General features: G+C 39.0%; 1 protein-coding gene and 1 pseudogene across 11 annotated transcripts in view; both read right to left on the bottom strand.

Annotated features, from left to right (window-relative positions):
* Nucleotides 1–25751, bottom strand: part of Pbrm1 (polybromo 1) — a 107491-nt gene that overhangs the window by 68194 nt on the left and 13546 nt on the right. For 10 of the 11 annotated variants that reach the window (XM_036199920.1, XM_036199919.1, XM_036199910.1 and 7 more), the window contains 7 exons: nt 25490–25637; nt 21651–21794; nt 13593–13709; nt 10945–11013; nt 9442–9540; nt 5656–5741; nt 3959–4050 (listed from right to left, as the gene is read on the bottom strand). In XM_036199920.1, the coding sequence (XP_036055813.1) occupies nt 3959–4050; nt 5656–5741; nt 9442–9540; nt 10945–11013; nt 13593–13709; nt 21651–21794; nt 25490–25637 (755 nt within the window). Of the gene's footprint in view, nt 1–3958; nt 4051–4963; nt 5060–5655; nt 5742–9441; nt 9541–10944; nt 11014–13592; nt 13710–21650; nt 21795–25489; nt 25638–25751 lie in introns of all 11 variants that reach the window. The other variant, XM_036199921.1, reaches the window with a different exon arrangement.
* On the bottom strand, nt 23849–23967 carry LOC118591643 (annotated as a pseudogene).

The raw sequence follows: 25751 nt of genomic DNA, 5'->3' as shown, positions 1-25751 counted from the left end.
CTGGAAGAGCAGTCAGTGCTCTTAACCACTGAACCATCTCTCCAGCCCCAATTTTATTAATTCTTAAAAAAGATTTTGTTTTATGAATATTTTGCCCCCACGTATGCATGGGTTCTTGTGCCCACAGGTCAGAAGAGGGTACTGGGTCCTCTTGGTTTTGGGTTACAGACAGTTGTCAGCTGCCATGTGGGTGCTGGGAACTGAACCTGAGTCATCTACAAAGCAATAAGTGATCTTAATCACTGGGCCATCTCTGCAGCCCAGAACCAACACTTGAAAATACTTTTATTCTTTGCTTCTAAATTAGGTCCCACACTATGGCCAAAGCTGACCTAGGATTCTCAGAAATCCTCCTGCTTTAGTCTCTTGGGTGCTGGAATTGTGAGCATGCTCAATTATGCTCAGGTAAAAACAATCTTTACTTATTATTTAGGTCTTTTTTTTGGGGGGGGGGGGATGAAAGTTTAGACTTTTAAATATAGACTTGTCTGTCCTCCAATTTACAGGAAACATCTACCTTCCAAGTGTTAGGATTATAGGCATGTGCCACTATGCACAGCTTTGAAAATGATTTTAAAAGATCTTAAAATTTCCTTAAAGATAATGTTAAACATGATTTATAAGGTACTAGAGAGATGGCTCAGTTAAGAATGCTTGCCACTCTTCCAGACCTGAATTAACTCCCCAGAATCAAACTGGACAACTGATAACAACCTTAACTGCAGGTCCAGGGCATCTGACCCCTTCTTCTGACCTCCATGGACACCTTCATATACATAACACACACTCATGAAATAATCATACAGACATATACACATAAATAAAAATAAATCCTAAAAAAAAAATTAGTATAACTGCATGTTTTAGAAAAATATTAGCCAGAATGAGTAATATTTTTCTAAATTCAAAAGTTACATTGAGTTAAAGCACCGAAAATAGTTTCTTTTTGAAATGTGATTTCTTCAGACTTCCTGCTATACTCAGCCTAAAGGGATAAGTAGCCATTCAGAGATCTCAGAACCAAAACAAAAGCAGTGCTACAGTTAGGATCTGCAACGAACCCACTCCCCACCTGACTCCCCACCCCACTCCCCAAAGACTCTTGTGTTAAAAGGCTTGTTCCTCATATCGGCATTACTGAGAGGTGGTAGAGACTAAAACATGTGGACTAGTGGAGTCCCAGGGGCATGCACCTGAGGAAGGAATTGCTTCTCTTCCTTTTCACTTCTCCAACATAGGTGAAAGGTTTGACTCTACCACAGCCCCTACTATGTAAGAAATGCTGTCTTGCCACAGGACTAAGAGAAACAGGTCTGATAGATCATGGACTAGAACTTTCAAAACTGTGAGCCAAAGCAAGATACTGTTTATTATCTTTAGGTATTTGTTAGAAAAACTAACACTAACACATTTACCATAGTATAAATTTAGATTAGGCTGATACTCTTAAACGTGATTCAAGCCTTAAGTCTGACTTTCCGTCACTCATCTCTAGTATCAGAGAATGATTGATTCCTTAGTAAGAAAATGTTCAGGTAGAAGCTAAGTCATAAAAACACCAGAACAAAGCAAATTAATAATTTTTATAGAAATATAAAACACATGCTACTCATTTCTCTAAAGATTTATTTACCTGTATGTGTATGTGCATATACTGTGTGTGCAGGAACCTGAAGAGGTTAGAAGAGGGCTTTGTTTTGTAGCTAAGGTTGATCTTCAACTTTCTGACCCTCTTGCCTTTACCTCCAGAATGCTGGGATTACAGGAATGTACACAGCTGCTTTTATGAGGTACTGGACAACAAAACCAGGGTTTCATGCATGTATGGAAAGGGCTCTACCAACTAAGCTACATACCTGGCACCCATTTAGGTTTTTAAACTTTACCTTTTCATTACTAGTTGGTATCTTTGTTACACTATTATCAGAAATATGCACTGCATAATTCTGAAACGTTCAAACTTATTAAAACTTATTTTGAGGGTTGGGGATTTAGCTCAGTGGTAGAGCACTTGCCTAGCAAGTGCAAGGCCCTGGGTTCGATCCTCAGCTCCAAAAATAATTAAAAAAAAAAAAAAAAAAAAAAAAAAAAAAAAACCTTATTTTAAGCTCAGTAGATAGTCAATCTTGACAAATGTGAACCCGGGAGGAATATATATTTTCTAGGTGCAGAATGCATCATGCCTGTTATAGTAATTTGTATATCAGGCACTAGAACATATCAATGCTCCAATCCATAGAACCTATGAATGCTACCTACATCAGAAGAACTTTGCAGATGTTAGTAACAATTTTGACATGAGTAAGCACTCAAAAGTAATAACAAGGATGCTACCATGAAGGAGTCAAAAGAAGAAGGAATAACAAATACTGAGGCTGGAGAGCTATAGTTTCAACATGGAAGAAGGAACCATGAGCCAAGGGATATAGGTAGCCTCTAGAAATCAGAAAAATCAAAGAAATCTGTTTTTCTGTAAAATACCTACTTACTACCTTGATTTGAGACACCTGAGCTCCACAACTATAAGAAAATAAATTTATGTTGCTCTATGTCACTAAGTTTACAGTAACTTGTTTCAACAACAGGAAACAAAGTAATACAAAAGAACTCTGTTCAAGGGCTGGGATATAGCTCAGTATTAGGGCTTTGCCTAGCATGAATGAAACCCTGGGTTCAATCCCTTGTACCACTGGAAGGGGTGGTGGCTATTGGAGCTTGGGACATGGTAAATGGATCCACACTTACCACCTCTTATTTAGTGGTTGTGAGAAGGGCCCTTTTAATTTCTAAAGACAGTATTTTCAAGTTTCCCACAAAGCTCCATCTGTTTGTTTTTACATACTTGGAGTTGTTCTGTAACATCTTCCCAAGGAAACAAATCTTTCATTACTATGACAGAACACTTTTATTTGTCAATATCTGTATTCAAGAGTCCTCTTTATGAGAAGTCAATAAAGTTATTTCTCCCCCCACCCCCCGAACTTAACAACTTTATTAGACACAAAATACAATATGGCTGTGGGAACAGCAAATTCCCAAGACAAATGAAAGAAAAAAACCACAGCTCTATCTAATTTATAATTAACAGGAAGGCAAGTCACCACATGAGTAACAAACAGGTAAGCTTTAGGGAGAGTCTTTTCTAGTGCCCATAATTTTGGAATTCCCATTCTCTGTTGTCCAACGGACACACCTGCCTCGTTTTGAGCCATCGTGAGATGCAGTGGAAATGAAAGGCATGATTACAGACGCCCCACACGACGGTACACTCTTTGGAAGTAGCAAATGCCTGGTTAGCCTGACAATGCAAAGATCCATAATGTGGTTCCTGCAGATGGCACAGTTATCAACCACAATATCCCAGGCCCAGAGGGCTACTGCATTCCACTTTTCAATTTAAAGGCTTCTTGCCCGCGCCCCTGCCGCCATTTTGGAAACACACTGTCTGGTTATTTATTTCTTTACTCTTGGTTATTATTCGTTTGATTTATCTTCTTTTAAAAAAGTGTTATTTTTATTTTATGTGTATGAGTGCTTTGCCTGTATCTAAGTACCATATGCATGTAGTGCATATGAAAACCAGAAGAGGGTGTCAGACCCCTTGGAACTGAGTTACAAAGGTTTGTGAGGTGCCCTATATGTCCTGGGAACTGAACCCATGTCCTCTGCAAGAGCAAGTGCTCTCAATTGTTGAGCCATCTCTCTAGCCTCTTGCCTGACTTATCTTTATCTACTCTTTTATGTTCAAGTTCCCTGTCTCTGTATTTATCCAATTATCCATTAACACAAAGCAATTTACCTCTGACAATTTTACTTACCCAAGATTGAATCAATGTAACAAAATAACATTTTCTTTAAAAAAAAAAAAAAAAAAAAAACAAAAACCAATTCCGAGAAAGGCCAAAGTCAATGCAATTTCCCTCAGCCAGAAGGATCACAATCTATAAAAATCGCCTACCAGCTAAGGCGGCATCCTCTTCGCTTTCCGAGCCATACTGAAGTGCCATGGTGATTGCTGATAAGCGGCCCCCTTGGACCGCTCTTTTATTACTACAAAGAAAAACGAGCAGTTAGAAAACAGACTGGCGTTATGATTTGTTCACCTTAAATAGGAACTGTTAAAATGCACTAATAGGAAAAAATAACTTCTATTAACTGTCCTTTTAATTTATAATATTCTTCACAATCAGTTTTAGCAAAGAAAAGTGAGATTTTTGTTCTTCTCAAAAAAGAAAAGTTGGGGCTGAAGAGATGGCTAGCAGTTAAGAACACTAGCTGCTCATCCAAAGAGCCTGGGTTTGAGTCCCAGCACCCAAAGGGCACCTCATAGTTGTCTGTCACTCTAGTGCTAGGAGATCTGATGCCCTCTCCTGACCTCCACAGGCACTGCACTCACACGATGCACAGCCATACATGGAGGCAAACCACCCATATACATAAAATAAAACTTACAAAAAGAGAGAAAGTGGTAACAGAAGGCCTGGAGTGGATTACTACAATTTGTTTTTCACTTAAATGTAGTACATTACTCCATATTTTATATCAAATATGAATTTAGTTTTTCTAAGACACTCATTTTATAATAAATTCTATTATGAACACAATATTTATTTAGTACCATATTTTATTGTAACACTAAACACTACCTAATAATACTTAAGTATTATCTGAGAGGTGAGGAAAGATCTATATAGAACCTTAACCTACTTGTGGTTACTTTTGTGACAGGATCTTGCTATCAAACCCAGACTGGCCTTGAACTCACAATCTTTCTGTCTCAGTTTGCCAAGTTCTGAAATTATGGGTATATACCACTATGTCTAGCTCTTACCTCAACTATATTAAGTAAAAGACCTAATATACTCTCCTCAAAACCTACAGTAATACTTTAAGGTAGCCGTCTGGCTGCATGCCTGACGTCATAGCATGAGCCAGCTCTCAGACTATACCCTCTTACTCTCACCGGTAACACTTGCTAGTGGGGTTTCTTTCTTCACCAAGGCTGCTTTTACTGTGCGAAGGACCTGTCAGCCTGGCTGCAGCCAGATTTGATGCAGTCCTATCCAAAGATAAAATAAAAAAATAAAATAAAAAACTCTCAGAGACTGGATAGCTAAAAATCAAAATGCTGGGCAAACAAAAAGGAAACAACTATTTTCTTCTAAGAGAAGTAGTGAAATACTTCTGAGAGTCTATTATACAGCAAGTTCTGCAAGATTTGGGACACTGAAGAAACTGGCCAGAGCTAGTCTTCATGAGCGTATGGTTGCTATGGAACCAGAAGATACCATATTGACACAAACATGAGGGTCAGAAGAAAGCTTTGAAAGTAGTTCCTCAATGTTTCCATTTCACTTATGAGGAAATGAAATCCCAAAGATAGAATCCTAATGAAGGACAAGCCAGATTGAGACCTGAGTTCTTCTGATTTAACATCCTTATTGTAAACATAAATATATAGTATTATTATACAATCTTACACAATATATATGTCCAACATCTTTTCAAATAACTTTGTCCAGCTACAATGAAGCAGCTAGAAAAGCTTCTACTGTTTTCAGAATCATGTATCAGCTGTATATTAATCTTATTTTCTACTGTATTGATTTTACTAGCTAAAAATTCAGCAAATAGGCACAAATATCTTAAACCTACCTTATTCGAAGACTTGATTTAGCCATTTCATGATGTTCAATTTCTGCCTTTTTCATATAAAATATTTTTTTAATCGAATTGGCATCCTAGCAAGATAAAATTACTTTACTTAGAAAAAGACTCACAAGATGGCTCAGTGGGTAGAGGCTCTTGCCACCAAGCCTGATAACCTGAGTTCAATTCCTAAGACCCACATGGTGGACAGAGAGACAACTCTTGCAAGTTAGCCTCTTACCTCCACATGTTTAGACCTACACACACCAAAACAAACAAACAAACAAACAAAGTAATGGGGAGAAGAGATAGAAAAATATCCTAACTCATGCATTGCTGCTGGCTTTCATGTCCTCCTTTCATTTGGAGCAGACTTCTATTCACTAGCCACAAAACTGCATCCCTAACACCATCCCACAAACTTCCAAATTATCTTCACAAGTTGTCACTAGTTGAGTACAAGTTTAGAGGGCTGCTGCTCTTTTATAATTTGGCAAGTTAAGAGGCACATCGGATCTAATGGCAAAATACAATAAATTCTATATTTGCATAAAATGTTATAAAAGTTAAAAAAGATGTAATTCTCTAATTTTAAAGACCATGTACACAAATTTCAGATAAATAAATGTACTTGCTTAAATTACTATAGCAACCTAACACATTAAATTCAAAGTTTCCTTTCTCATAGTTCAGGCTGACTCTGTTGAGAAGCACATACCCATGCTCTTGGGTCATTACTCTCTTTTTCCTAAGCATATACCTTAGTAATAATCTCATGCCTATGCTAAACTTTATTCCTAATAAATTCCAACTCTGCTTCATAAAAATAAATGAATAAATAAAAACAACTTAGTTTAGACTAAAAAAATTCTTAACTACATCAGCAAACAAGTACCATTCACTCAAATGTCCTTTCAGGAACTAAGAATTTAAGTACCTCCTAATTCATTCCTGATTCCTGCTCAAATTTCTTTTCTTTGTTTGGTTTTTTGGGGGTTTGTTTGTTTTTGAGACAGGTTCTCTCTATGTAGCTCTGGCTGTTCTGGAATTCTTTATGTAGACCCAAATGGCCTTGAACTCACAGAGATTTCCCCTGTCTTGTGTCTTGAGTGCTGGGATTAAAGATGTATGCCACTATATCTGGCTTCACTCAAATTTCTTAAAAATACAAAATAAAGTGGACTGAGATGGGTAAACTGTAGAAATGGTTTGCTACTCCCTTGACTAAGAAAGTCCTACAAAATCATACAAATCAAGAAGTTCAAATTTTCATGTTAACTTCAGGAACACCTATGAGGGGCTGCAGAGATAGCTCATAATTTAAGAGCACTGGATACGTTTCCAAAGAACCTGGGTTTCTTCCCAGCATCTACATGGCAGTTCACAACTGTCTGTAACTCCAGTCCCAAAGGTTCCAACACCCTCTTCTGGCCTCTGCAGACACCAAATGCACATGGTGCAAAGACATACATGCAGGCAAAACACTCACACAAAGTTTAAAAACATTTTTTTAAAGGAAACAATGTTATAGCTACTACCTCCCTTGCATAGTTCACTGGGGGTAGAGATGGTGGGGGGGTCTACCTGTGAACTTGCCCAGGTCATCAGGGGTATACATATCTGAAAAGTCACCAAACACCAGAAAGGTATCATTTTAAAGAGGCACTGTGTACAACACCAGCAGTGTGATGGTAGAGCCAGCAGGTATGCCCAGGCGAAACACTGGGGCACAAGGTCAGTAACCCAAAGAAATGAGTGTTGAATTTTTACTGCCTGCACATGCTTAAAAATAAGATAGGAATGCTGAACAAAGGGTTTAGATGTGGATTCTGTAGTCATTAAACATATCCAGGTGAACAAAACACCCAAGATGTGCTGTTGGATTTATAGAGTATGACTGGTGGACTAGCCCATATATGAGTTCCTCCTGCCACACTGAGGTAATCTTCCCTGAAAAAGGACATACTATTTCTAAGCCAAGGAGGCTGCACAGAAGAAAAAGAGAAAAAGATACCCTAGAGAAAACTAAAACTTATGGCATAGGAATAAACTCAGCATAAAATAAGTGCAAATAAGTTAATATTAACTACCAACAACAATTTTGAGTATTTTGGCCAGCATTCAGAAAAAAAATAATGATTTTATTAGTAAAAGACTTTCTGAGCATCCTTTTCTAAATTCTCAATGATAAGTAGTTTATCAAAGATATTTCTTTTTTTGGTTTTTTGAGGCAGGGTTTCTCTGTGTAGCCCTGGCTGTTCTGGGACTCACTCTGTGGACCAGGCTAGCCTTGAACTCAGAGATCTGCCTGCCTCTGCCTCCCGAATGCTGGGATCAAAGGCATGTGCCACCACTGCCTGGCTAATCAAAGACATTTCTACAACCAACTATTCTTTTTTTTTTGAGCTGAGGATCGAACCCAGGGCCTTGCGCTTGCTAGGCAAGCACTCTACCACTGAGCTAAATCCCCAACCCCCAACTATTCATTATTAGAACCAGAAAGTTTCTAAGGGGCAACTGCAAATCAAGCATTTATTTTATATTATGTACTACATTTCAAAAGATGGTTTTTATATTTATGAAGTTTAAATACAAAGATTAAATAATTATTTTTAAAAACCTATATAGGTAGATGAACAGAAGAATCCAGGAATAAACCCTTATATCTATGGTTAGTTGAGTTTCAATAAGGATGCCAACACAATAAAATGGAGAAAGAATTACTTTTAAAATAGTGTTGGGGTAACAACCCATGTAAAATAATATATTTAGATTCCTATTTAACATTCACAAAAATTAATTCAACTTAAGATTCAGGATCTAAATGTAATATCTAAAACTATAAAATTCTTAGAAGAAATACAGGTGTAAATATTTTTGACCTTGGATTAGTTAATAATTTCATTGTTATGATATCTAAAATATAAGCAAACAAAGAAAAAAAGTAGACAAACTAGAATTCTTCAGAATTAGTAAAACAATGTCAAAATAAATTACTGTGAAAGATGAAAATGGGAGAAAATATTTTAAAATCAACTGATGAGGATATGATATTCAAAATATATTATAACTATATTAAATGACAATGAAAAAAATAAGTAAACTAATTTTAAAAATGGGCAAAGAATCAAAAGAGAGACTTCTCTAAAGAGGAAAACATCATACACAAATGTTTACTATGTACATAAAAAGATGTTCAAATCATTAACTATATTAAAGAAAAGCAAATCAACATTATAACACACTATGACACTCCCAGGTTTGCTGTAATAAAAACAAAGCTGAAAAGCACATGTTTGCTGAGAATGTTGAAAAATGCAGCATTTGTGTTGTGATGGGAATGTAAAATGGTAAATTCATTCTGGAAACACTTTACCAATTCCTCAGTAAGATAAATATATAGTTAATGTAAACCATGCAATTGCATTCCTAGGTATGTACTCAAGTATAATGAAAATGTATGTCCATAAAGTACTTATATATGTGAGTGTTCCTAACAGTGTATTAGGAATTGGTCACAAAGGAATACATGTTGTATGATGCCGTTTATATGAAATTTCCCAAACAGACAAGTGTACAGAGGCAGAAAAGTAGATAGAGGCTTACAGTTTGGGAAATTATAGGGAAATGAAAAGTGAGTTAACTGACTGGCATTAATGGCTATACAACTCTGTAAATACTAAACCACTTAGTTCTATATTCTAAATGGACAGAATTTATGGTTATAATAAACACTGGCACTAAGTTAGTGTCTACTATCATCAATGAAAATAGCAACAACAAAACACTAACCTTGAATACTTGAGAACCAGGCTCATTATATGTTTTGGCATTTTTTGCTAGAAGATCTATATCTTTGGCCATTGCATGAATACTTTTATAGATTCCATTCTATAGTAAACAACAAAATATAGCAATTTTTCTTAATAAGAATTAGTCAATATAACCTTTAAAGAAAAAGACTACATATTTTTAAGCTGTTACTATAGTCAAAAATATCACTGGAAAGTTTACTTGTAAATAACACCTAGTTATTTTCCCTTTTATAGATTAGTACTAGTACCTATTTACAAGTATATTTTGTGACATATAACAAACCAGAATCTATCTTGTTTTCAGAAAAACAACTACAAAAATCAAGTGAGGTAAGTTTTATTTAGCAAAAACATAGTTTACCAAACACTGAGTGCTACACGAATATTCATTCATTAAAGGAGACTTAACAGTGTAGTTACACTTCCTCTATTTACCAAGCCATTGAGGTAAAGCATGAAAACAGTTCTACCATGTGCCTAAGCTATTACACCTTACAGCTCATTTGGTCCAAAATAATGCAAGGGTACTCATATAGCTGCTTCAAACTTACAGAGGAAAGAGACACATATTCCAGGTAGAAGACACATGTGACTAATGGCTAGGTACACAGAAATAAACAGGGTAAGTTCTGAAGAGTAGAGAAATCAAATGAAGTGCAGTGGAGGAGAAAGGGCAAAACTATAGCACAGACAGGGAAAAGACAAATAAGGCGGAGAATAGTGGGCAGGCGGGCCAACACCCGAACACCCGTCTCATTTGGAAGGGCTCTCACAGGCAGAGGGGGGGCCATGAGATTGAACATTGGCAAACAGTTGCTTTCCAACAGCCTAGCAGCAAGGCAAAGAAAAATCTCCATGGGTCAGCTAATTCCCAATTTAGATCTTGAATGACTAAAGTCAAGGATGGCAGGATCCATCCCTGACTTGTGTGAAGAAAGAGTCTAGCAGCAGACCAGAAAGCAACCAGGGCCCTTGGTAACAAGCAACAGTAGAAATGACAATATTACCATAAAGAGGTTGTACACAGTACCAACTGTTTCACCACAACTCTGAGTTCTGCCTGTTTCCAAAGAGCATTTCCCTTGGGAAAGAAAGGGAACACACACACCAGGTAAAGGGCACCAGGACAAGTACCTATTTTCATTAACCTTATATTCAAATATCTATTGTAAGTAACTTTCATTCTAAGATATCCTAAAGCGATTTAGAAGAGGGTAAAAATAAACAACAAAGCTTTTATTGTCAACATGCCTTTCATAATCAGAAATGTCTATAACCAGTCCCACTTATTTAGCTATTTACCTATGCATTCATTCATTTACTGGAAAAAGATTGAACCTAGGATCTTGAACCTAAGCTATACCCTCCTCCTAAAATACAAAAAAAAGAAAAGAAATATCTACACTTTATTTTCTAAAATCTCCTAAGAAAGTACAAGCCGATCTGCCCTATACGTGATTACAAATGTTCACCTTCATACCTGTATTCTCTGAGCAATGGTCTTGAGATCTATAGGCTCCTTAATTATTGCATAATAGTCTGGATATTGCTGGAAGACAAAAACAGGTATATTCAATAAGCTAAAGAACTCAGAAAGTAAGTCTGTTCTTCAACCAGAAAACTGAGAAACTTTATGAAATTCATGGCTAAAGAATATTGAAAAAGAATGTGTTTTTTCTTTCTTTTTTCTTTTTCAGGGAAAATGAGAGAGAGGGTGTCACTATGAAATTTAGGTCAGCCTCAAACTCTTAAAATTCTTCTGCCTCAGCTTCCCAATTCCTGGGAATTTTAGGAACATACCACTGGACCCAGTTATTTAAATTCAGGATGGACTCAAGTTTTTCATATTTGCAACACAACATTGCATCTACAAAGTTCATGTTCAACAACCATGAGGTTTTAATTCGAACTCTCTCCCTTCTTCCCTCCCTCCTAATATTTTAAAGACATTTAAGATTTTGTGTTGGGCACATGGAGATACACCTGTGGAACTGATCGAATCCAAGCTCATCCCAAGAAACAGACACACTGGGGAATGTCCTTTGCAACTTTCACGATGCCTCTCATGGCCACTGCTCACAGGCTCTTCTACAAGTTTTGTTTCTTGAAGTAAATCACTGAAGTTGACCAAAATCCAAAAGTAGTTTTGCTCTTTTTTAAAGTTTTTATAACACTTTTGAAATGAAAATACAATTACATCATTTCCTCCTTCCCTTTCCTCCCTCCAATCCCTTACAAGCACCCCTCACACCGCTTTGCTCTCTCAAATTTTGGCTCCTATTTCCATAATTTTTACTTGTGAGCGGCAGAGAACGTGTATGTGTGTTCTTAAATATAGAAATACAACTTGCTCAGTCTACATGTTACTTGCACATATAGGACCTGGTACTGGGTAACCAGTGGGTAACCAATTTGGGAGCTCTTCCCTAGGGAAGACTAGTTCTCCTGCTCTCTAAGTTGCTTAGTTGTCTGTAGTTCTTTGTCTAGGCTTGAGGACCCATAGGATTTCCTTCTTCCATGTTAGCATGTCTACTGATGTCATCCTTATTCTGGTCTTCTTTAGGCAACAGTGTTGGTGAGAATTTATGGATATAGCTTCCCTGACATTTCTATAAGACACAATCTCACAACGAATTTCTGTTCCTCTTGCTCTTATAAATTTCCACTCACTCTTCCACTATGATCCCTGAATAATTTTTGTTCTTGTAGACACAGAATGAAAATGAACAACTGAATCTTAATCAAGACAAGTGTATGTGTTCATGTATGTGCACATGTGTGCATGTGGAGACCAGAGGTCAACATCAGTTATTTCTCTCTATTACTTTCATCTTATTTTCTGAGAAAGAGTTTCACACTAAACCTGGAATTCACCAAACTGGCTAGACTGGCTGAACAGCAAGCTCCAGGGATCCTCCTGCCTTTGTTACCTCAGGGCTGGGGTTATAGCAGCACAACTATATACAGCTGTTTTTTAGGTAATGAAATCCCAACTCAGGTCCTCATATCTGTGTGGCAAATGCTTTACTGACTGAGCCATCTATCTTCCCAGTATCAAAAGCTGGATTTTTTTTTCCTTCAGATGCCAGAGGTTGAGGGCTCATCAGACTTTTTCTCCCTAGAGAAGCCACCATTCTACTTTCTGTCTTTGATTTTAACTATTCTAATCTCTCCCATGAGATGAATCACATATACTATTTCTCCTTCAGGATTAGCTATTTCACTTAGCATTTGTTTAGGACCCCTCCATGACAGGTGCACAATAATGGGAATGTACTGAAATATTACAGAATTGTACATTTTAAAATGGCCAAAATAAAGATCAGGAAGATCTGCAATTCCAGTACTCAGAGGCTGAAGCAGGAAGATTAGTTTGTGACAAGCCTAGGGAATGTAGTGAAATCCTATCTCAAAATAACAAAATGAAGTAATATTTAACACAAATAAAAAGGGCTGAGCCGGGTGGTGGTGGTGAATGCCTGTAATCCCAGCACTCAGGAGGCAGAGCCAGGCGGATCTCTGTGAGTTTGAGGCCCACTTGGGCTACAGAGTGAGGTCCAAGAAAGGCGCAAAGCTACACAGAGAAACCCTGTCTCGAAAAACCAAAAAAAAAAAAAAAAAAAGAAATACAGCCAGGAAATCTGCCCCATCCCCATTCCCACATCACCCTATCTCCCGACATATACACACCTATGATCTTTTTTTTTTAAAGGCCAAACTTTGGGGGCTGGACAGATGGCTCAGCACCTAAGAGCACTTGGTATTCTTGCAGCGAACCCAGGTTTGATTCCCAGCACCCACATGGTAGCTTCAAACCATCTCTAACTCCAGTTCAGAGGATCTAATACTTCTAACTTCCACACGCACCACGTACACATGGCATACATACACACACATGCAGGCAAAAAGGCTTCTACCTCTATTAAGAAAAAAAAGGTTATCTTCTAGTCAAGTAAAATGACAGATTATGTCCTTTGTGCAGTCTGCTGGGGCCATGAAGTGCATCATTTGGCTACCTCTAGTACTTAACCTTTAATCTTATTTTACTTATTAGTACCTAATAAAATTCTTAAAATACTTAAAATTAAATATTTTAATTCATCTGTCATTGATCACTTTGGATCTTACCACTTTGGAAGGCAGTTTCTGAAAAAGTTCACTGATGAGCCGTCCTGATGGATTTGTGGCCACAACTATGGCCTCAAGAAGCTGCTCCAGGACCTCCTTTAGGTAACTTGGAGAAGGCTAGAGCATAAGGAGGAACAGGGAGAAAAACAAATCCATACATAAGTACCAAGCAGTAAATAGTTTTTAAGATTATAAAACTAATTCAAATGAGCAACTACTAAGCAGTATTTATCAAGTTTCAAGAGTACCTTAGAGATGCTCTAGTGTGGACACAAGCTTGTAACTTGAGGACTACATGAATTAGTGAAGCTCCTTGTCACATTTCTAATTAAGTCCTATAATGAATCTTAATTTTGTAATAAACATTGTAAAAGTACCATATATGTGAATGTGGAAATCCATATCCTTAACTAGAGAAAACATGCTCTATAATACTTGTCTACTCAAGCTCCTCAAATTAAGTAAAAAAAAACTGAATGGACCCTCCTTGTTACCTAGCCTCTCTGGGTCTGTGGATTGTAGCCCAAGGGGGGGCATGATTCTTCATGGGAAGGGGAAATAGAAGAGACTTGTGAGTGGACTAGTGCAAGTGGTTATGGGAACATGAGGGATGGGGTGAGGGGGATAGAGAGGGAGAGTACTGAAAGAGACAACATGAAAGAGGGGAAATTTGGGGGCCAGACAGGAGTCCTGGGTGCAAGGGAAACTCCCAGAATCTACAAGGATGATGCCAGCTAAGACTCCTAGCAACAGTGGATACGTAGCCTGAACTGGCATTTCCTGTGACCAGGCAAGACTTCCAGTGGAGGGATCAGAACAGCAACCAGCCACACAACCCTTCACCTACAGTCTGTCCTGCCTATAGGAGGTACTGGGGTGAGGGTGGCAGAGATTATGGGAGTGGCCAACCAATGACTGTTCTAGTCTGAGACCCATGCCTGAGAGTGAGCCCATCCCTGACACTGTCTGGAGTGCCAGGACCCAGAGGCTAGATGGCCCAGAGATCCAGGATAGAATCAAACACAATTGGAGGGGGAAAAAAAGTCAATGTATGATGCCTAACAATATTCTGCTACACTCATAGACTGTTGACTACCCCCCACCTCCAGCCCCCAATTGTCATCAAAGAGCCTTCATCCAGTAACTGATCAAAACAGATGCAGAGACTCACAGCCAACCATTAGGCTGAGCTCGGGAATCCTGCTGAAGAGAGGGAGGAAAGATTGTATGCGTCAGAAGGGTCAAGGATATCACAAGAAAACCCACATTAACAACTAACCTGGGCTCATAGGAGCTCAGAGTCTGAACTGACAACCAGGAAGCCTGCATAGGACCTAGGCCCTCTACATATATGTGACAGTTATGTAGCTTGGTCTACTTGTGGGACTTCAGGTGTTGTCCCTAAGGCTTTGGCTGGCTTTTGGGAACCTATTCCTTATACTAGGTTGTCTTGCCCAGCCTTAATACAAGGGGAGGAGTTTAGTCTTACTGAAACTTGATTTTTCTTTTTTTTTGTTTTTTTCAAGACAGGGTTTCTCTGTGTAGCTTTGCGCCTTTCCTGGAACTCACTTTGGAGACCAGGCTGGCCTCGAACTCACAGAGATCCGCCTGCCTCTGCCTTCCTGAGGGCTGGGATTAAAGGCGTGTGCCACCACCACCCGGCCTGAAACTTGATTTGCTTGCCATGCTTTGTTGATACCCATGGAGGCCTGTCCCTTTCCTGAACAGAAATAGAGGAGGACTGGATAAGTGGGGGTTGAGAAAAGAGGTGGGGGAGGGAAAGGAAGGAGAGGAGGGAAAAGAAACTGCAGTCAGGATGTAAAATAAATAAATTTAATTAAAAAAAAAAACAAAACTAAATGGAGTACACTCATATAGATTTCTGTTCTTCAGACTGGGCAACTTGCACTTAGTTACACCTAGTTAAGTCACTGTTCCAATACAAGAAATTATGTGTTTCAAACAGTACTTGACCAGTTGAAGCAAGTTTCTACAATGAGCAATGGGATTGTCTAAGCCAAAATCTATAGTAAACAGTAGTTCAGATTCAAACCATACCTGTGTGCAAAAAAAAATCAAGATTAATAGTAATTTATAATTCAAATTGCACATGCACTGGTATTTTCACATTTATTTTTAATGTAGTCTCAAGTTTTAAGGTCCTTCCTTCTTTCCTCCCAACCCAGCCCACCACTCTAGAAACATTCTGCAAGTGGCATGAGAATCTGGGGGCATGTATACATTCATATAATCTATTCCAGCAACTGAGAAAATGCTAAGAAAACCATTCTTGATTTAAAAATTAAAGTTCCAAGACTAGTGATACAGCTCAGGTGATAGTTTGTCTGCCTAAAATGCATGAAGCCCTCAGTGCTCGGTGGGATCCCTTGGGACCTCGAAGACTACCCTTGAGGATATAGAGGTAGAGGAAGGGAACAGTGGGAGAGGGGAAAGCTATGGTAATAGGGACTGAAGATGGTCAAAGTTTATTACATAAACATGAAATTTAATAATAAAACCCATTATTTTATACAATCAATGCCAATAAAAATGGGAAAAGTTTTTATTTAAAATAGAAGTCATGCCTGGGCTGTGGCTGAAGGTCATATCTGGGTCCGTGGCCCTACCACAGCTACAGTGTGTGGTGATGTCCATTGCTCCTGATACCATCAAAGGCTATGCCAAGGCCAGGGGTCTGGGATGCCACCTGGGACCATGTGGGTATCCAAGGGCCACACTGCCATTGAAGCCATGCCTCCTAGAGCCAAGATGACACCTGAGCCCAAACTGCTGCTGCTGACTATGTCTGGGTCCATGGTCCTACCATAGGCAGGGTCTGTGTCAATGTCCATAGCCAGTGGTGTCACCAAAGGCCACAAAGTTGCCTGGGGTCTAGGCTGCAACCTGTGGCCAGGTTGGCGCTCAAGGGCCATACTTCCTCCAAGGCCACACCGATCTAAGTGGCCAACACTGCCATCTGGGGCCATGGTGTTGTCCTGGCCAGAGTTGCTGCCAAGGGCCATTTCTGGGTCCATGGCACTACCCTCAGCCAAGGTCTGGGGTAATATCCCTGGCTCCTGACACCATTAAAGGCCATGCCAATGCCAGCAGTCTGGGTTGCTACCTGTGACCATATTGGTGCCCAAGGGCCATGCTGCCATGGGGGCCATGCCAATCTGAGTGGCCTACGCTGCCATCTAGGGCCACAGTAACATCCAAGCCTGGGCTGCTACCGAGGACCATGTCTGGGTCCATAGTTCTACCATAGCCAAGGTCTGTGTTGATGTCCATGGTCCATGGTACTACCAAAGGCCAGATGGATACCCAGGATCTGGGCTACAACCTGTGGCCACGTTGGTGTCTGAGGGTGGTGCTGCCATCAAAGCCACACCCATCTGGGTGGCTGTGCTGCCACATGGGGCCATGGTGTCATTCAAACCCAGGCTGCTACTGTGGGCCATGTCTGTGACCCAGCAGGTCTGGGTTGATGTCCATGGCTCCTGTTGCCACCAGGTGCTGAGTGGATGCCCAGTGTCGAGACAGCCACCTAAGACCATGTTGGTGTCCAACAACCTTGCTGCTACCAGGGCCAAGATGATGTCCGGGCCTGAGCTGCTAACTGAGGGCATGTCTGGGTCCATGTTTCTGCTATAGCTGGGGTCTGTGATGATGTCTATGGCTCATGTTACCACAGGTAATAATAGGAACCATGCATGTTGAAACCCGAGGGCTGTGTTCAGATGGCCCCACCGTTACTGGCCCAGTCCCTCCTGCCCCTCCCCCTTGGGAGAGCTAGGCCCACAGCACTTGGGAGAGATGATCCCCACCCCTTATCACAGACAGAAGAGAGCTGGCTCAGCCCCTTGCCTGAAGGGGTGGTCCTAATGGCCGGAACTGATCAGTTCAGCTACCACCCCAGACCCACAGCCTAGGCCTTGGGGTGGCCCACCCTAATATCGACCCCATCTATGACCTACTGGAGTGTGAGAAGGGACTGGTCCTGCAGAATGATAACCACAGGATCTCCATAACTTAGGGCAACAGCAGGGTATCTGAGAGGAGTTTTGGAGAGGGCCCAATGATGATGGTATAGCAGAGGCCTTGAACCAGACCACTGAATCATTGCAATAAACATTTTGAAGGTGGACAAAAGGTACACTATGTGACACACCATAGCTCCCGATGCCACTAAGATGAATGAAGAGGCATTGGAAAGATCAAGATTTTTGTTTGCTTGTTTGTTTCTTTGCTTTGTGTTAATTAATTTTTTTTTTGGGGGGGGATGCATGCTGTAGGGGTGAGGGGAGGATTTGGAGGAACTGGGATGTAGTAGGTAGCCATTCCAGCCTCAGTATTCTCCTTATGGAAAGAAAATATGTCTCAAAAAAAAGGAAAAGAAGAAATGGAATGGATAAATTATGGTAGACTATCATATACATTAGTAAAATAGCAGCTTTAGATAATTTGCACTGTTATGAATTCTTATATGTTGATACAAATATAAACTTTTTATATTCCTATTTAAGATAATTTGTATATTGATACAAATACAGAACTATGTTTGTTATAATGTACACATATTTTTACTCTTATTTGAAATATTTGTATATTGATACAAATGTAAATTTATATCTGTCATACTGTATGTATATTCTACTTCTGTTTAAGATATTCTGTATACTGATATATATTTAGGATTATTATCATATTGCATATTGCACTATACATTCCTACCTCTGTTAAAGATATTTTGTGTATTGTCACAATTTAAAGTCATTGTCCTTTTACTGTACATTTGCTTACAGACTGTTTGCCTTATTTATATGAAGCCTTCATCCTTAGGTTGTTTAGGTAGATAAGATTTATAGATTTATTGTCACCTATGCTTGTCATCTCTATAATTATGTTAGTTAGGTTATCCAGATTTATAAATACATAGGTCAGATGCACAGGTAATCTTCAAACACTTTATGGACCTAGAGAATATGGCATTTAAATAACTTAGAATTCTGTTGACGTGAGACACAATTGCTCCTGGCAGCACCAATCTGATCCCAAGAGAATGTTGGGCTTCTAAGACATTTCCATTTGGAAGTTTGTCTTCTTGGCACAAAATGGCCTACTGGACAAAGAACTGCCCTTGCCTCAACTGCTGACAGTACAAATGCTGTCCTTTCTGGACAAGCGGGACACAAGGAAAGCGACCAAGACAGGGTAAGATGGTCTTTCAGAATTCCTGCTTCTGAAAATGGTCTGTCAGATACTCGAGGCCTGTAGCCAATTTGAATGTACCAATGATGCTGAGAAACATTAGGTGACTGTCCAGGCTGCTAGCTGTCTCTGTCTACTCTTGCAAGACTCCCGAAAGTTGCTTACGTCCTTCTCCCATTTCTCAGGTATTATTATATTCCTTCTCAGGTCTTTGATGAGGTTGAAGACTAGCAGTTATAGTTACAACTTAGTATATATACATATATAATATCTTAGATAGAATATATTAAGTATTAGACTCAGGTTCTTTAGGATAGGACACCTTTTGGAATGATCTTTGTAACATGCCACCTACCCTCGCTCTAGACTTCCCTGGATTTTAGTATGTGTTTTTTGCTTGATATTGTTTGCATTGATGGTAATTCCAACTTATCTAGGTCATTATCCCTCATTATTCCTGGACAATATTTGATAACCATTTCTTTGTATATAGTCTTGTATTAGGTTAGAACCTAAGGGGGAGATATAGTGAGTAGCCATTCCAGCCTTGGCCTGGAAGTTCCAACCTCCATTGAGGCTTCAGTAATGGTCACGACTACAAGGTGGGGCTGAGAAGAGGATGCTGAAGACCCAGGATCAAGAGGAGAGGCTTCTCTTGGTTCCAGGACCCTGGACGCTGGAGGTAGACCAAGCAGAGTTCTCCAGAGAACACCACTGGACTGCGCCATACCTTTCCCAGACCCTGCAACCTATCCCTTCATTTGTAAGTTACCCCACAAAATAAACCTCCCTTTTAACTATGTGGAGTGGCCTTAATAATTTCACCAATACTGGGAAGTGAACGGGACTGGAGTGCATGATGTGAAATTCCAAGAGAAACAATAAAGAATTATGTTAAAATAAATAAAATAAATAAAAGTCAGGCTAAACTACACTATAATTTAAATCATATAATAATCTACCCTAGAGGTTTTTACAAACTACCTTTGGAAAGTCATACATACATAGGAAGTACAATAAAATAAAATAATTTATATTCTAATTAAAATTTCAGCAAAGCAAAATAAAATATAACAATTTACCTTAAATAAAAACTAGGAGCTAAAAAATGCTTTCCCACTGGGCGGTGGTGGCGCACGCCTTTAATCCCAGCACTTGGGAGGCAGAGCCAGGCGGATCTTTATGAGTTCGAGGTCAGCCTGGTCTACAGAACGAGATCCAGGAAAGGCACAAAGCTACATAGAGAAACCCTGCCTCGAAAAACAAAACAAAACAAAACAAAAAGCCTTTCCCCTTTCAAAAAAAATTACATATATAAAAGAAGCCCAGGAGACATAAATATGAATATGCAAGATTCCTCTATTTCTCATCATTTATGTAAATGAAATAAGTGAATAAAGATAGACAAGTCCTTTCTTGGGAAGAGTTTCAGCAGTGAGAGGGTAATGGGGAGTTAAAAATTCCAAATGCATTTATTTACATGTATGAAAGTATCAAAAATAAATTGAAAAGGCCAAGTCCTAAATTTTATTTTCTGGCTAGAGCTATAGAAAGGCCTCATAGGGGCCTCAACAGCCACATTCTGCGAGTTCTCCTTTATCTGCCTCCTTGGGTACCAGGAACACAACTGGTACACAGACATATGTAGGTACAAAACCCACACACATATCACTTTTAAAAATTTATTTCTAGGGGGTGAAGAGATGATTCAGTAGTTAAGAGCACTGGCTGCTCTTCCAGAGTACCGGGGTTAAATTCCCAGCACCTATATGGCAGCTCACAACTGTCTGTGAGACACACATGGAGGCAAAACATCAATGCATGTAAAATGAAAGTAAATAATTGGTTTTTTTTTTTTAAGATTTACTTATTTATTATGTATACAATGTTCTGCCTACATATATGCTTGCAGGTCAGAAGAGGGCACCAGACCTCATTATGGATGGTTGTGAGCCACCATGTGGTTGCTGGGAATTGAACTCAGGACCTCTAAAAGAGCAGCCAGTACTCTTAACTGCTGAGCCATCTCTCCAGCCCCCCAAAAATAAATAATTTTTTTAAAGAACAAAAATAAAATAAATTTATTTCTAAGCATAGGTAATAGCAACTGCAAAATCTCAGAGTTCAGAACACATGTGGATTCCTAGGATCACACAGTAAGTACCTAACCTATTAAAGTATCCCTGACAGCAGCTTGCATAGTTTTCCTGGCACCACTATTAAGCCTATTTAATTTCTTTAAAGATACTGACAAAGTACCTGGCATTTATAATTTTCCTTCAATTCTACCTTTTCTCCCCCACCCTCTTTTCCAGATACTGGCCAAAAGACTAAGCATGCTCCCTGGACACTTGGGGCTTGTTCCCTCTTCTCTGAGAGCCCTTCCCCCTTATGCCATGCAGCTGCTTGTCGACCTCTACTGTAAAGTGAACACTTGCTTTCTTTTCTCCCTCACCTTCCTCCTCCCAGGAGCCGCCAGAATCTTCAGTTTGCTTGCTGTTTCTCCTCTCCAGTTCTAACTGTCCTCTAGCTTAAGAAAACAAAGCACTCCTAACCAAGGTGACTCAACACCACCTACCCTTATCCACTGTTTTAATCTAGTAATACTGGACTGAACTTGATAATAATTTTTAAAACTGAGCAGGAAATATGCACTAATATGAAAACACCCATGAGTAGCAGAGTAACACTGTCCAAGATGTTTAAGATTACATCAAACTGGAGTGAGGTTCTCTAGCTTAAGGTTCACATACCCTCTCAGCTACCAATATAACAACTTCCCACAACAGTCCAGAAAAACGAGAGCTACCCCAACTTCCCAAGCTACCCCTGTTACTCCACACTTACGCCTTCAGTCACTGTTCCTTGATTGTCTTGCCCATCTTCATCATCATCTTCGTCATCTGCTTCTCCTTTTTGAACAAATTCATTTCTTGTTCGAAGGTACAAATCCCAGAGTTTACAAGCAGCTTTATATTCAGGGGAATCTGGCTATACATTAGCAAAGAGAAGAGAAAGAAACATTACTTTTATCGGTAATTGATAGTTTTAAAGAATCCTGTTCAATCAAGACTGATATTTTGAGGCAAAATTGAAAATGCAATTATTACAATTATTTTAAAATTCTTATGATTAGAAGATATACAGGACTTAATCCATTTTCTAAAAAATATGAACATGCATTTTGAAGGCATTTGGAAATAAACTTACAGAGACACTTGAGGCAGAAGACAAATGATTTGTTAACTTAAAATTAATAATATAAGAAAGTCAATATAAAGACTTGTTATAAAAGATTAAAAAACAGATGAAATTATTTCTATTTTACAATAGACTAACAGCAAATTTCAAAATATTCAAAGAATTAAACTACCTAAAAAACAATACTTAAAGCCGGGTGGTGGTGGCGCACACCTTTAATCACAGCACTCAGGAGGCAGAGGCAGGTGGATCTCTGTGAGTTTAAGGCCAGCCTGGTCTATAGAGCGAGATCCAGGCCACGCACCAAAACAACATAGAGAAACCCTGTCTCAGAAAAAAAGAAGACAACAACAAACAAAACAAAAGGATACCTAAATACACAAAAGCGGAGAAAGGTTTCAAAGAAACAAAGGTGGGAAGAGAATCTAATGAAATGGCTGTGGTGGTTTGAAGGAAAATGGCCCCCTAGTCTCACAGGGAGTGGCACTATTGGAAATGTGGCCTTGCAGGAGGAGATGTGTCACTGGGGTTGGGATTTGAGATCTCAGAGGCTCAAACCCCAGTGTCACTTTCTCTTGCTGCTGCCTACCAATCCAGATGTAGGACTCTCAGTTATCTCTCCAGCACCATGTCTACCTGTGTGCTGCCATGCTTCCTACCATGTCAATAATGGACTAAACCTTTGAACTGTAAGCCAGGCCCAATTAAATGTTTTCCTTTATAAGAGTTACCATGATGGGGGGTTGGGGATTTAGCTCAGTGGTAGAGCACTTGCCTAGCAAGTGCAAGGCCCTGGGTTTGGTCCTCAACTCTGAAAAAAAAAAAAAAAAAAAAAAGACAAAGTAACTAAAACGAATTGCCATGGTTGGGGGGGAGAACTGGGGGGTGCTGCACTGGAGAGATGGCTCAGTGGTTAATAGCACTGACTGCTCTTCCAGAGAACCCAAGATCAATTCCCAGCACCCACCCTCATGGAAGCTCACAACTGTCTGTAACTTCAAGATCTTACACTCCCACACAGACCTACATGCAGGCAAAACACCAATGCAAATAAAACAAAAATAAATAAGAATAAGAATAAGAATAATAATAAACAGTTGCCATGGTCATGATGTCTCTTCACAGCAATAGAAACCCTGACTAAGACAACTGATTGCCAGTCTGAGTTCTAAAAGAAGAGAGAATGAGGTATAAGCAATATATGAAAATATTAAGGCAGAAAACTTCCCGAGGAAAAAATACCAACCCAAGATTTAGGAAGCAAAGCTCACAAGTAAAAAGAGAGGAACATCTAGATGCATCACAATAAAACCAAAAAGAAAAGAGCCAGAAAAAAACCTTTAAAGAAACTGCAGCGGCAATAACAGATAACTTTATAGCCACCGTTTTTTTCCTCGGGTACTAAAGATCTACCCTAAAGCTTTGCACATGTTAAGCAAGGGCTCTATATCTGAGCTACATGTAGCCCCAGCTCCCAGATAAGTTCTTAAAGCAATGCAGAAAAAAAAAAGTGAAAAGTTAGGTATGGTTGCATGAGTCTGTAATCCTAATATTTGTAAATCTGAGGCAGAAGGACTGCCATGAGTATGAATCCAGTTCAGGCTACATAGTGAGTACCAGGGATAGTTAAGCTACACAGAGACCCTGTGTAGACAACAAAGTTGTAAATTTGTGAGTAAAAAAAAAATATGTAAAATAATTTTCATGTATGGAATTCAAATTCTGCTACAAAAAAAGTACTAGGCAGCATGAATAAGAAGAGGTGCCCAGAGCATAATTATTATAAAGTCTTGTTTGCAAGTAGAAGTGATATATAATTAGCAGCTGCTGCTTTTTTTTTTTAAAGCCTATAGCACCCGGTATTCCCAGGTGATCTCCCATCCAAGTACTAACCAGGCCCGACCATGCATAGCTTCTGAGATCAGATGAGATCTGGCGAATTCAGGGTAGTATGGCCATAGATTTTGACAAGTTAACTATTGACCTTAAAATTTCTTGAGGCTGGGGATATACCTGTGGTACAATATTTGGTTGGCATATTGAAACCCTGAGGTTCAATCTCAGCAGAGGTATTTTTTTAATGAAAAAGAATAAAATACTTTACTAAAACTTTACAAATACTAAATTTTAGCTAGAATAAATCAAAACTAAAATCAAAAGGAAGATTTTTAAAATTTTACAATACAGCAGGGTGGTGGTGGAGCATACCTTTAATCCCAGCACTGGGGAGGCAGAGATTGACAGATCACTGTGAGTTCAAGGACAGCCTGGTCCACAAATCAAGTTCAAGGATAGCCCAGGCTGTTATACTGAGAAAAGCTGTCTCAAAAAACCACAAACAAATAAATAAAAACATATTCATCAGACTACAAAAGTTGAAGGCTATGGTTGTTCAAAAGTAAGAGTGCCATTTGAAAAGATTCAATCCCCAGTATTAAAAAAAAAGTTTAAAACACACAATGCAAAAAGATATCTGAAACATAATTTAAAAACGGTTAGTATTCAAATGATTTTAATTTCCAGAATATAAAAATACAAAAATAGCAAGTTTAAGACCAGCCAGCCTTGGTTACATATTGAGACCTTGTTTCCACAAAACAAAAAATTCCTCCCAAACCAACTACACAAACAAAAATCAAAACAACAATAAAGTAAGGTAGAAAAACTATTACTTATCTGAATAATTGCTAAATATTAACAAGCTAGCTTGGGGCTGCAAAGATAGCTCAGCAGTTAAGAATACTGACTGCTCTTACAGAGGACCAGAGTTTGGTTCCAAACACTCACACAGCAGCTTACACCATCTGAAACCGGATGCTCTCTTCTGGCCTCTGTGGGCATTATACATATATGATGCACTTACATACATGCAGGCAAAACATGCATACACATCATATGTATATAATGTAATATATATGATATATAATGTATAATATAATATATATCTTTTCTAAGTATATATAAAAAGATATACATATTATATTTTTTAAATAATTACTAGGCATGGTGGCATGCATCTATAATCCTAGAACTTTGAAGATAGAGGCAAGAGGATCAGAAGCTCAAGGTCAGCCAATACCTATATATGTCACGGCCGCCTCAACCAGCAAGGAAGACGCAACACCAAGCTCTTCTTTCTGCAGTTTACTCAGGAACCTTGAACAATCTTCTGGGGGGGGGGGGAGCCCTCCCTCAGCCCTAATAGCCTCTGGGTAGCCAACCCTAAACCGCCACGTGGGCATCGCGGACAGGTCCAGGTATACGGAAGCAAGCCAGATCCAGAATATGGAATTGTTTACCACCGAGAGCGCTCACCATCGGGAAGGTGGAAGGAGGAAGCCAGTGCCATCTGTAGGGTGCGGCACACAGCTCTCTACATATATAGTTCTCCCAAATTAAATGAATAAAATTTTAAAATTTAAAAGATTGAAAAAAAAAAAGACAATTATAAAATTAGATCCTTTCCAAATCTGAAGCTTTCTTACCTTATAATAGGCCTTTGCATTGTTAAAAAGCAACTGGAAGTCTGCAGTCAGTAGATTAACGTCATCATACTCTTCCATTTTCAGTTTCTGTTGAATTTTCATTAAGTCAATAGGCTGAGAAACCACTTCATAATAGTCTGGTTGATTTCTGTTAAAATTTAAGTCTCTTTTAATGACATTAATCCAAAGCATATAAAAAGTTTTATTTCAAAACTATTTGTGTAATATCTAACATATCTAGCAACAAATCTAATTAGAAATT

The sequence above is a fragment of the Onychomys torridus genome, chromosome 9 (genome assembly GCF_903995425.1).
Source record: "Onychomys torridus chromosome 9, mOncTor1.1, whole genome shotgun sequence".
NCBI classification, from domain to species: domain Eukaryota; kingdom Metazoa; phylum Chordata; class Mammalia; order Rodentia; family Cricetidae; genus Onychomys; species Onychomys torridus.
The sequence above is the reverse complement of the archived record's forward strand: the minus strand, read 5'-3'. Positions and strand labels throughout refer to the sequence as shown.